We start from the raw sequence: 13,677 nt of genomic DNA, 5'->3' as shown, positions 1-13,677 counted from the left end.
GACCCCAGCTGCTGAGAAGCAGTTGATTGTGACTTTTCTTCTTACTCGGGCTGGTGAGAGGGACATCAGTGTGTCTCACAATGGGGTCTCCAGTGACCAGAATGTTGGATTGTGTGGTAGATTGCCTTATGAGCTTAGAAGTAGAGGCTCCATGTGATGTGGCTATATGTGTTGATGCGTTGTTGTTTTGACAGAGTGCATTAAGGGCTGCTGCTGCTATTTGTTATGTGTACTTTGTCTAGGAGGTGATAGCCGTGGTGGTGCAGCAGTAGCATTGTTGCCTCACAGCAAGAGGTTCTCCCGTTCGATTCTCGGCTGGAGTGCCTTCTGTGTGGAGTCTGCATGTCCTCCCCGTGATTGGGTGGCATTCGAAAGACATGCGTGAATGGGCGTCCCTTCATTGAAGGTTGGACGTTGGGCTGGCACCTCGGCATCTGAAAAATCTACTGCCAATCATTAGTGGACCGGAGTTCCACTGTAGCGACCCCTAACCAGGAAAAGCCGAAAGAAAAACAACAAACTTTGTTTAGGAGGGTTACATTTAAGTGCCTTAGCACATGTAGGTTGATGTGTCTGCCTTGAACTGTGTGATGAGTGTAGTATGTTTACTACTGGCAAATTGACATTAGCAATGCTTTTATGTGAGAGCTTTCCCTCCAAGAGGCATTGTGTGAATACATCTCTCACATACCTTATCAGTTTGAGAATTAGCTGGTTGCCAGTAAACATGAGGCAGTTTCTACAATACCTCAGGTCTCAGAATGCCCTTGTCCACCAAGCTGGTAAGTATGATAGTGGGAAAGTTCATGTCCATGGTAACATATCCTTTTTTATTGATTAGATGGTTGCAGTGAGAATACAACTTCATGTTGAATATATGACCATACTAATTGGTCTTGGAGAGCTTTTGACAGTGGTTACCTGCAAAGTCTACCCTACTTTATCCTTTCTGATTTGTGTGGCCATGCTTAATTTTCAGAGTTTTATTCTAATCTTACTATAAATAAACAAAATGGTTATAGTTTATGTCCATGTAGTTAGTGTTTTTTTGGGGGCAAAACCTGTCCTGAGTGAAGGTCAGCAATTGTGAATCAGTGTGCACATGTGATGCAACCCTGGTGAGGTGCAAAGCTGCAAGAATTTATTTCTCTTTATAAAATGAGCTTTGTAGCTTTCTATATTTTCTGTATTCTGACCTCAAAGGTGCACTGAGGAAGATCTTTTGGAGTTTTTCATAACTGTGATTTGTTGTCATTTGTAAGAGTTGGGCATTTATTTGTTACCTTGACCACAGATTTAGTAGTAGTCTTACTACATCAGTAATAGGAGTTGTAGAATATTCAGCACTGCCATTTTCACTTAAACAGATGCAAGAAGGAAAGAACATGGAACGACGGAAAAAGATTGCCCTGGAATTGTCTGAATTGGTAGTTTATTGCCGACCAGTTCCATTCGATGAAGAAAGTAAGTAACTCTGTTAGCACCAAATCATTTGGTTAGCCATTCCTTTTTTTCCATTATCTCATATAGTTTGAGGATTGTGTTTTGGCCAGTATCTCCTGTATCACTTTAAAATTTTTATTTTTTGGTTTCTTCAAACAGCCTGTTTACAGTTCATGTGAAAACCGTAGTGTTTGTAGATGTAGTAGTAATGGATAAACTATAACTTTAAGAGGGAGTTGCCAAAAGTGTGTGTACCATGTAATTACGCAGTATAAATGTTGTTGCAGTAAAATTTCTTATGAGTATTCACATTGTGCTGTGCCTTTTCTGTTACTCTGTGTGTGCATTGAAATGATTGTCTGTTACATGGTGTCAGAGTCTTGCATATTGTAATTGTGGGATGGAAAATGACTTTGGAAGAATGTGGCCATTTTTTTGCATTGCTAACATTGAAGTCTTGCAACAATATTTTAAAAAACGTTAACATCTCTGTCTCTTGCATTCACTACTCTTGTGTTTCCACATTCGTTTAGAAGTCCACTGAACCTGTAGTCTTCATTGCTACGTCTCATGTTGGCTTATAGTGTCATTGCTTTAATCACAAATCTGTCTAAATCTGTATAAGTTGTCTGAGAATTGCCAAGTTTTGGATCTAAATATTTTTAGCTGCATCTCGCTGCAAGTGGAATTTGCAGATAAGTTGGAAAAAGTTTGGTGTGCATTGTTCCTTCATGACACTGATAAGAAAACATTAATGACATTTAAAGTGTTTCATATCAAGGAGGAAGACAAAAGTGAAAAGTTAGCAGTACTCGAGAGATTCCAGGCATATTCTGAGCCAAAAAGCTCTACATTTGTGTAGCATGAGTGAACTTTCAAGTTTGCAGTTTAAAAGATTGTCCAATGTCAGGCTGTGTGCAAAATGAAAGCTTTAAGTGAAATTATCAATAGAATGAAGCACAAAATAAAGTAAAAAATGAAAGTGTAGTTGACTTCATGTTTTGTAAGATCACAAATAGAGTTGCACATGTTAAGTGTGGTTACAGGCACAAGAAGACATTTAATCAAATTTGCAGACTTTGCATAGGTGAGTATAGTTTTACAAAGCTGTGTAAATGTAAGATTTGCTTGCTGAATCAAAAAATAGCTTAAAATGAAATGTTTGTGGGTGCAGATGCCATATATAGTTTGAATGCAGTATATAATCTTAGTGCATAGTCTGCTGAAAATTATTTTTTGTTCTGGCATGCTTTTAATTCAAGTAATAATTATTGCATGTGAGCTTGATACTAGTAGTGAATGCAGTATTTTATCAGATGTTACCTTTGAATTGGTTAATTTGCTTCTGTGTACATGGTTGTACATCACCTAACTAGCCTCTCTGGTGCTGGGTCCGCTAGTTGGACCCAGGTCACTTGTTTGCTTCATTACTCTATCCCGTCCATTGTTGGAACACTACTAAGTCAGATCTGCATGTTACTACTGTTTGATGCAATCCATCTTTTCCATGGTTATTTTCCAACCCCAGGAATGGTTGCTAGGTAGGACTTTCTACTTACATTTTTCTTAATGTAATCATCAGCCTTTTATTTCATTTGCAGGGATTTTGTACTGCAGCTTCCTACATTGTGTATTCTTAAAACTTTATAAAGAATTCTGAAGAAGGTTATCAGTGAGAACCTTATTTTTTAAATGTCATCATATGTAAGAAATCTTATTAGGTGTCTTTCTTCTCCACTTGGATTAAGGGATTTGCTATCCACCTCACTGCTCTCAGTGTTCTTTATTCCCATTGTTGCAGTAGCCTTTAGGCTATATGGGTGTTTTCCCTGCGTAGGAAACAACTGGTCACAAAGCTTTTGCTCCCCAGAATTGCACCTGCACTGTGACTACTGATTGGCTAGTTCCAAGAAGAGAAATCAGCAGTCAGAGTGAAGATGATTTCAGTACTTTCAGTCTCGGAGGGGAAGCAATTCTCAGTCTTTACAGGAGCAGCAGTTGGCTTAGAGATTCATTTCTGGCAGATAACTCCCCATTGTGGAACCCTTCCAGACAGAGATTTTGCCCCTTTAAGAAAATATTATTTAAATTTCTGACTAAAAGCATAATTTCTCCTTTAAGAAACCTGATATTTTTTATCACTCAGAAGTTCCCTGTCAGAGACAGCTATTTATAACTACCTGTGGGATAATTTTGACTAAAATATGTTCTGCTTGTGTAAACTTTTAAAATTGTACTTTTACTTTTTGAAGAGGCTGGGACAAGAAGTGTGAGTGTAAGTGTGCTGTTTTGTATACACTAGATGACAACTTACTCTCTTACTGGCTTGCTTCAGCAACACTTTCTGCTGTTGGCGTATCTTTCTCTGCTATAGCATGGATACTTACTCCAGTCCAGATGGTTACATTCCCACTGTTCCTAGAAAGACAAAAAACACTTACCGAGGAGCCCTTGCCATTGCTGTGGATTCAGTCTGTGCCTCAGTCAGTGGGTGAACCTGAATTGGTCATTGGTTGTTGCTCAAAGAACTTAACTTTCCAGCTTCCTTTCATGCCATGGAATGCTCAGATTTTAAGAAACTTGTTTTTTTATGTATTAGGTCACGTTAATATGACACCTTATGTCTTTGATTGTAATACTGCCTTAGAAATTAAGGAGCTTAAATGGCAGGTATTTTTAAACGCTGATGTACTTCCTGGTTTACATGGCACTTTAAATGTAAAATGCCTTTTAAATAATAGACACTTCTATTAAGCAGCGGTTTTTGTATTGTGTTTTTTAAGATTCTGTAATTTGAAGACAATTAGTCAATTATGTAATTAATCTATGTGTATTTAAATGAAAAATGTTTGTGGGTTGCTGTTAGAGTTCTGAAGAAGTTTGTGTAATTAAAGCGAATGAAAGCGCTAAACTGTGTTTTCTGGTGTTTGCAGTCGTTTATTGGTCCTCTCTTCACATATTTTTTTATTATTTATCCAGTTTTCGTGTTGTAGCGGTGTTTTTTTTAATATGGGGAAATGTATTTTACATTGTGCAATTTGGATGATTTTGCTGCATCCTTACTTGCAGAGCCAGAAGCCATATATGAATAAAATTTTCTAACTTGACTCTGGTTTCTAAACATGCTTTGAGAGATGTGCTTGAATACTGCTTCTGATGTATTAAGACAGTATGCTTGGTTATGTAATCAACTTTTCTGATTATTTAACAGTCGTAATTTTGAATGCACCTTTTAAGTTCTGAATTGGTGTTTGGGTCCTCTGTTACCTAGATTTTCAAACAGTGGGATGACGGAGGCAGATTAATTCATGGGGTATTTAGGATGCTTCTTGTACCAACTTCTCCCCAAACAAGGCACCTTCCTTCAAGGACTAGAAGAAAAATCTTAGCCAAACAAAAGTCAGGAATTCAAAAGGAAATGGCAGGAGAATAATTCTTGGAAACCAAACAAGAGGGGCTACTTTCCAAAAAATGATCATCCCCCTGCAAAAGGAATGACTATACTGATTCAGAGAGCCCACCCTCCTGCCCTTCTTCCCTTCCTCATTCCCACAGGCCTTCTCTCAAGCCTGCAAACTGGCTGTAAATAATCTTAAACAAATGGGTTCTTAGAATAATCCAGAGATGACACACTTTTCAGTGGATTGAAGATCCTCCCCCCTTTCAGATGAATTCCCCCTACACTCAGCAGGCCAGACACAGCTGTTTCCCTCAGTGCTCCATCATATAGTAGAAGCAGGCATCATAGAACCAGTGCCTGTGATAAACAACAGCAAAGGATTTTACTCCAAAATATTTTTGGTGCCAAAAAAGTGCACTCCTAGGTACATGTCCTAGACTTGTCCTTTCTAAGTACCTTTGTAAAAATTCCGAAATTCAAAATGCTCACCTTACAGTCAGTCTTAGCATTGTATCCAGACAACTCTTTCATGGTTACTCTAGATCTCTTGGATGCTTACTGTCATATACCTTTTGCTCCCAATTTCAGTACATTTTTGAGATTTGCTGTGTCTGGTTTACATTATCAGTTTTCTGCATTACCCTTTGGGCTATCTACTGCACCTTGAGTGTTTACAAAGTGTCTGGTCCCAATGGTTGCCTGCTGCAGAACCCTTGGCATTCACATTTTTTTCTTAGACGATGTGCTGGTTTGTACACATTCTATGTCCGAGTGCTTGGAGTCCTTAGACAAGGCATCATCCGTCCTTTCCGACCTAGACTTCAAATTGATCCTAGAAAAGTCCTTCCTAACAATATCTCAATTAACTGTTTTCTTGGGGTGTTGGATAGACATAGTAAAAGGATGTTTTTTCTGCCAGAATATAAATCTCTGACTTATCAGGGCATTTTCTTGAATTCTTTCTTCCAGATGTGGCCTCAGCAAGAGAATTCCTCAAAATTCTTGGCATCAGTAATCCTCTTGATACCACTGGCCAGACTACGCATAAGAGAAATTCAGTGGTACTTGAAGAATTGTTGGACCTAGCACCTTCATCCCTCAGATTTTCAAGTACAGCTACTGGGGTTTGTGTAACAGGAGCTGCAGTGGTGGAGGGACAATTTGTCTCAGAATCCAGGATTCCCCATCTGTCATCAGACCCCAGTCCAATCTGTCCAGAACGACTCTTTGGCTTTTGCTTGGAGAACAGTACCTATGGGAATTCAGATGGAAGGCTGGTGGGGGCCCCTCAGGACATGTAAAAGCACACAAATGTAAAATAGATGAGATGTTGGCAGTGATTTGTCCCTTAAAAATTCTTCACCACTTATGGACTCCTGGTCTTCTTTTAGTGGTTACAGACAACCCTACTGTGATATGATACCTGAACAAGGTTATACCCTCTTCACCGGTTGGCATTAATGGTGTGGCTGGCTCTACAGTATTCTCTGACTCTTCAAGCCTCATACATTCCATCAGAGAAAAACACAGTAGCGGACAGTCTAAGAAGATCCTGAACACACCCTCACAAGTGAAAGCTCCATGTAGAGGTCTTCCAGGACTTGATCCAGATGTGGGGAACAGTTCATTTGGACCTGTTTGTCTCCTTTAAGACAGGCAACTGAAAAAAAATTATGTTCAAGACACTCCTATAGCCATGTTAGGAAGATAGATTTTTCATCATTCCCATGATTGTGAATGTTCCTGTAGGTATTTACATACTTTCAAATGATTTCCAAGATACTTCTAAAGATTCAGAATTACCAAAGGTAATTGGGTTAACCCCTTTTGGGCCAGGTAAAGTTAGTTCTCCCTTTTAATGGGATTGGGCAAGGGCAGTTACTACAAACTTCCTCACAGACAGGATCTGCTCACACAGGATCAGGGACAAATGGTACACTCCAACTTAGATTGCATCCGACAGCATGGATGATTCTATTTTGATATGTTTTAGGCACTTGTTCAGTGAGTATGTGTAGCAGGTGTTTAAGGAGGCAAGAAAACCTGCAACTAGAAGATCTTAATGTTTACAAGTGGGGGAGAGGTTTTCTAGGTCAGACGTGTCCAACCTGCGGCCCTCAGAGCTTTTCCATGCGGCCTCTAACTGCAGCATCGATGTACGCATGCCCCAAAACACTTTTTTTGTTTTGTGTTTTTCGTGCCTGTAACTCTAACATTGGTATGTGCATGCGCCAAAGCACCCTTCTATTTTGATTTTTTTTTTTTGCGCCAAAGAAGGATCTGTGTGTTCATGCCGTTATTTCATGCCAAAGAATCAGTGTGTGTGTGTTCTTGCTGAAGAGGAACTCCTGTATGGATTTGCCGCCATTGCCTTTGAAAGGGACAGCACTTACTTGTGTTAATAGGCAAGTACGGAGTGAGTGAGTACATGCATGAAAGCAGAATATTTGTGTATAGGAAAGAAGTGTGTTTGTGTATGTGTGCATGACAGAGAGAGAGAGACACATGCACAAAGAGGCTAACGACGATCAATCTACCTACTGAACACAAATAAGTTTGCTCACAAATATATTGTACATTAAAAGTACACTTTCATTAAATTGTGGCTTTCCTGACAGAGAGAGTGTTGTATTGAATATGAAATCATACCTCTCAACTGTATGGATTTTCACTTCATCTTCTAATTTGTGTCTTTTGCTTAGGAAATAAAAGTAGTCATCTAAGGTAATGCAGTTCCAGGGAGTAAGAATGAGACAGCAGCCTAGGGTTAATGGGTCAGTAGTGGATTGACTTTGTGGACCTGTAGCATATAAAGTTGTATTGTTTTTTCTGACAAACAAAAAAGCACCCAGTACTGTTTTGTGATTGGTGGGTTCTAAGCAGTGGTAGATTGGACAACAATAATCATAGCTTTGGTGGATCATCAATACTGGCAAATCAGGTGGGCACAGTGTCATCTTTTAAATGTTGGGGTTTTAGTGTGCATGTGTGTGTTTGTTTTGGGAGGGCAGCAACAGTAGATGATTATTAAAGACAGAGACTTAAGGACTGTGGAGAATATGTTTCTTTGTTTCAAAACCTGATACTTTGGGTACTAGGCTTGCCCAAAGTAATTTTTTTAAGACACAGCTTCTTGCCATTTGCAGTGGATGGATATTTACATTTAATGGACAATGATAGCAGTATGAGTGTGGCCCTGTAGGGATCTGAAGGATGCCAAGTCTACCACTCCCAGTGTCTTGTAAAGTGACCTGGAAATGGATATTGGGATGTTACTGAAAAAGTACAGCAAGTGGGCTTTGACATATAGTTTTATTAAACAAAGTGCACTTGCAATTTGCAGGCCATAATTTAATTTATTTCAGATAGTCCAGATCCTGGTAGATTGTATACCATTAGACTTAATTAGGGAGAGCTGTCATTCTGGTGAAATAAGCAGCCCTAGTTTCAGTGAAAGCTCTGTGATTGTTTCCAGGTAGGAAGTTCCAGGATGTGGATGCAATATGTTTTATTTATTATTTTTAATGCATTTCTCATTTCAAAACATGGTTTTCTTTGTTGCAAAAGAAGGCAGGATTGAATGAGCAATATAATGCTTAACTGACAATGATGGGATAGAACGATTATAAGTGATGTATAATGTTTGTAGCTACAGTTGTTTCAGTGGTGTCTGTGATGCATAACTATTTTTGGGCCTGTGTCCCACTTTTATTTTTCGCTTTGTCCAGATTTCTTGCTTTAAGGTTGAGTGGTATGGTTCCCTACTAAATCAGAAGATTGTACTTACCTTTTAAGACTTTTCAGCATAATTACGAGAATCCGAGCCTTTTTAATATCTCTGCTTATTTCCAATATAAACTGTCATGGAACCTTGCAAATAACCTTCTTAGCCGAAAGACGCAACATTAAATAAAAAGGTAGACTCCACAGCTTGCAAAGCAACATTTATTGTACTGTGCAGTTCGTTCGACTCGGCACAGCCCAGCCACAGAAATGAATAAAAACAGCCAAGTACACCACACAAAAATAACAGTTGGAGTAAAATCCACAAAATACACAAATTCCAAGTGTATTTTGTGGATTTTACTGCAACTGCTATTTTTGTATGGTGTACTTGGCTGTTTTTGTTCATTTCTTTGGCTGGGCTGTGCTGAGTCAAACGGATTACACAGTACAATAAATTTTGCTTTGGAAGCTGTGGAGTCTACCTTTTTATTTGCTGCTTGTTCATTTTGAACCTTTTTATTAAGCTACTTTAATTCTTTTGGAATTGACAGGTATGCTTCATTGTTTCGGACGTAAGCACAGAGTGCTAATGTGACAGCTCAATAAACTGTCAGTCTGTGAATAACTTCTGCACAAATTAAAAATGTCTGTCAATGCATGTCAAATGGCTTTAGATTGGAGGGAAGTTATATGTTTACTCCAGTATGTAGTATGATCTTAGAGAGTTTATGGATTTCTTATGGATTTACTTTTTGCTGAGCAGTTGTTTGCTAATTTATTGATGGTCCTTTGGGTGGTGGGAAATTGCATGGATGAGTCCATCTCTGGTATGATTATTTTTTCAAATATTTTGACTTCCACAAAATTTCATTCAGTGAGTGTGTGTCATGTGATTACTGAGGTTGCCTATTTTACAAGTAGGGGCTCCTTTTATGAGTGTGTGAAAGAGAGAGAGCTTTAATATGTATACTGAATACAGTTTTGCAAATAGAATTCTTAGTTAAATAGGCCCCTCTTCTTGGGCAAGTAGACTTGAGTAACCAATATTAGATCTTAGCTATCCAGCTAGCAAAGTGTTTAGTATGTGGATTTTCCAACCGGTTTGATGAAGGCTATACTACTTACCCAAGGAGTACATTTATCCATCCATTTGCTAAGTTGCTGAACTACATTGTTTGATATTGAGAGGAGCTTTTTACAGAAGTTGTAGTTTTTGTGTCAAGAACCTGTTCATACAAAGTGGCTTGTTTATGTTGCAGTGAAAGCTGTGGTCTTTGTAGTGAGCGTTTTAAGTATAACCAGTATTTCTGAGGTGGAGGAAGTCTCTTAAGGCAGGACCTTTCTTAGCCTGGAAAGCAAGTCAGTGATAACATTTATAGGGGCCAGTGAGGGAGGAAAGGAAGAAGCTTTTTAGTCTGTTTGGATAACTAAGTGAGCTTAGTCCTTTGACACTTTTTGTCAGAAATGATTGTAGTCTGTCTATTGGCAGGGTGTTTTGCTGAGGCACATGCGAAAAGAGGCTTTGCATTCAGTAATGGCTCTTAAAAGGAAGATTACAGGGATGTTATGACCTCCTTGTCCCTGGATGAGATACCCTTACTAATGAGGTGGGCCTTGTAAAAAGCTTTCCATACAATGGAGACAACATGGTGGTCAAAAGTCACGTTTCTATCAACCTGGGTGCCAAGCACCTCACGATTGATTGTGTGCTTACAACATTGTTTGTAATGTGATAATTTTTGGGGACGTCACTCTCTCCAAAGGGGGTGATGCATTTTGGGCATTTAGCTTGAGGCCATGTATTTGGCACCAGTCATTTGTTTGGGTGAGAACCTCTTGTAGATTATTAACAATTGTGTTAAGTCAGTAATGTAAATTCTTTACTTTAATGCAAACTGGTTGGCTTATTTTTGTGGATTATAGTATTGTAGGACTGCTTCTGTTGACATTTTACGTAGTTGGACTGCTGGAGTGGTTTTCCCAGTGAGAAATGCTAGTGCTGTAATTGTAAAAAAAAAAATATATATATATATATATATATATATATATATATATATATATTAAAATGTTATAGTTAACTGTTAGATTAGAGAATTAGAATTTTAAGGCAAATATTTGGTATTTATCACATGTATTCATTGTTCGAATGCAACTGCAGTACAGTCTGGAGGTCGACTTTGGTCATCCGCGGCAGCAAAAGAGTTAACTATATGATATATTTTATATGCAGCCCCAAGACAATTTCTGTTCCTTCAATGCGGCCCCGGCAAGCCAAAAGGTTGGACACCCCTGTTCTAGGTGATGCCTAGCTAATAACAGGTTCTGAAAGGGTTTTGACCCCTCTTGTTTTGAAATATTTGTATGAGCTACTTAGAGATGGTTTGTCATATGCTTCTATTAAAGTGCATTTTGCGGCCATCTCATCTTGACTCCCATGGATCCCCTCCTTCATTTTTTTTTTTTTTGGTTGAACTGTTTACGAAAGGAGCATTGCCCATGAGACCTCCTTGAAACAAATTCATCCTGCATGGGATCTCAGCTTTGTTCTTGTTAAAATGACCCCAACCCCTTTTGAACCTGCTTTTCAAGCTGGTTTGAAGTTCATCACTTGTAAAGTTGTTTTGCTTGTTGCTCAGATATCTCTTGGGGAGTCTGACCAACAAGCTCGAAAGATGGGCCTACCCAGTCTGATTTTTCTCAAGGACATGGTTATATTATGCACTTATCCAGCACTCATGTTTAAAGTTGTTTCTGAGTTCACCTTCAGTTAAACCATCAATCTCCAGTGTTCTGTTCTGGCCCAGAAAATGAAGGAGAAAAGATTTTACATAACTTGGATGTGCAAAGGCACCTCAGATACTACCTTGAGAGAACAAAGGGTTGTCTCTCATATAAGGGAGCTAAGAAAGATCAACCTGTTTCTAAGCAAACTGCTGCACAGTTGTCCTCTGCTTTACCGTGGTAAATCTTTTCCAGGCAGTGTTAAGGTTCACTTAACTAGGGCCTTATCCTCTTCAGTGGCATATTGGAAAAGGGTGGACTCCAGTAGCATTCAAGAGGCAGCCGCCTGGTCCTGTGTTCATACCTTCACAAAGTATTACCAACGGGATTCTTTTTCAAGGTCATAGGATCATAGGAAGTTACTACACTAATGGCCCTAGGACCCTTACAAGCCTAGCCAAGTTCTGCACTTATTTCCATGAATAGCACAAATTGCCCCCTGTCCAAGAGGGGCACAGGTGGAACCCCCAGGGTGAATTTACGGTTATCCATCCAGTCATCTAGATTGTGTTTGAAGAGGGCCAGTGAAGTTTTCTGTTTGACACGAAGTGGGAGTCCATTCCAAAGGCGTGGTAACCTCTGGGAGATAAATCTGTCCTTCCAGCAGGTTCTATTAATGTCACATAGCAGGTTAAGATATTTAGAGTGAGTAACCCATGTACCATTTCTCTTGCAGATATATGCAGCATTTTCAGTAAAGCAGGGTCAAAGATTGCCTTGCATGCAAGGCATAGATCACCTCTGAGTAGTCTGTATGAAACAGAATAAAGTGACAGTGATTTCAGACAATCTACGTAGGAAAGATGGTGAAGACCTTGAATTTTGCTTGTGAGGAGCCTTTGTGGTCTCCAGTTGCTGCAGGTGCTTGGAAAGGTACATACCAGAAGGGACATTGCACTCAATTATTGGCCTGATGAGCGAAGATTACAGATAGATTATAATTTTTTTTCTGGATGCAATGCCCTTGTGAGAGGAGATAAGATGAGCAATATAGAATGCCCTTCGTACCACTATGGAGACATGGTGATCAAAGGTAAGGTTGCTGTCAACCTGTGTGCCTAGGTCTGTCACCATTGAGTGCATACTTTGGGGTGTTGTTACTGATGTAGTTAGCAGGAACATCGCACTTACCTAAAGGGATGATAAAGCATTTTTTTTTTGCATTGAGTTTAAGGCTGTGACTTTGGCACCAATCATTTGTTTGTGTAAGACCCTCTTGTAGGATGTTGACCTCATTTGGAGATTATGTGACCGCTCCCAGTTTGCAGTCATCAGCAAATTTTGTCAACCACAGACCTTTAGTTTTAGCTTGTACTTTGGAGAAATAGACTCCAAACAGTAGAGGTCTCAGGACTGATCTCTGTGGAAACCACTGGTTATAGGTCTGCTGCTGTTGGAGGTGGATTTCCTATTTTGACTACATGGGTTCTGTCATTGTGCCAGTTAGTGACCCATCTAACAATATAAGGGTTAATACTTAACTGGGTAAGTTTGTCAGTTATGTCTGTGTAGGGGATGGTGTCAAAAGCTTTGGTTAAGTCTAGATAGGCTGTATGCACAGATTTCCCCTAATCCAAGGCCTTGGCAACTGTCTCAAAGAAGTCCACCAAGTGTAACAGGCATGATCTCCCTTTGTCAAATTCAAACTGATTAGGGTTAAGTATTTGGAGATTACCTATATCTTTGTTGATAAGGTCCATGATGATTCGCTCCATGACCTTGCCGATAAGGCTAGTCAGGCTAATAAGTCTATAGTTCTTGGGGTCATTGGAAGCACTGCCTTTGTGCAAGGGATAATGATGGCCTTTTTCCATTCATCTGGGACAAAGCTGCAGCTTAGTCTGTGATTGAAGAGAGTACCCAGTGGTTGTGCTAATTCTTGTTTGAGTCCATGTAGGTTGCAACCTGGGATGGTATCCGATCCTGTGGTTTTGGCCTTAGAGAGGGCAGTTATGACTTGCTCTTTAGAGATACAAGGTAGAAGACAGGTAGGTGGTAGGGATGTCGTGATGGGGACAGGGGAGTGAAGTCCACATGGTCAGTATATGTGGCATCGTTAACTACCAGTTTCAGCACAAACCTGGGCCTTTTCCTTTTAGGTTGTGGGTGTAACTAAAGAACGCCTTGTGGTTGTCCTTAATTGAGGAAGCTAATTTGGATTCATAGTTTGCTTTGGAGGACTTCACAAGAAGTCTTATTTGCTTGCTTAAGCTGAGGAGTGAGTGTTTCCAGTTTAGGGCTTGCACCCTCTTACTCTTAGACAGCAATTTCTTCCTCTTATTGTAAAGCCTGTAAGTGGCAGTTGTCCACCAGACAGGTTTGCTCTT

The 13,677-nt window shown here is 39.6% G+C and overlaps 1 protein-coding gene across 1 annotated transcript in view; it reads left to right on the top strand.

Annotated features, from left to right (window-relative positions):
• Positions 1-13,677, top strand: part of LOC122798415 (1-phosphatidylinositol 4,5-bisphosphate phosphodiesterase gamma-1-like) — a 3,104,897-nt gene that overhangs the window by 2,738,890 nt on the left and 352,330 nt on the right. Inside the window, exon 25 of the mRNA XM_044067334.1 lies at positions 1,368-1,464. Coding sequence (XP_043923269.1) covers positions 1,368-1,464 — 97 coding nt within the window. The remainder of the gene's footprint in view (positions 1-1,367; positions 1,465-13,677) is intronic.

The sequence above is a fragment of the Protopterus annectens genome, chromosome 3.part1 (assembly GCF_019279795.1).
Source record: "Protopterus annectens isolate FY-2018-M chromosome 3.part1, PAN1.0, whole genome shotgun sequence".
NCBI classification, from domain to species: Eukaryota; Metazoa; Chordata; order Ceratodontiformes; family Protopteridae; genus Protopterus; species Protopterus annectens.
The sequence above is the reverse complement of the archived record's forward strand: the minus strand, read 5'-3'. Positions and strand labels throughout refer to the sequence as shown.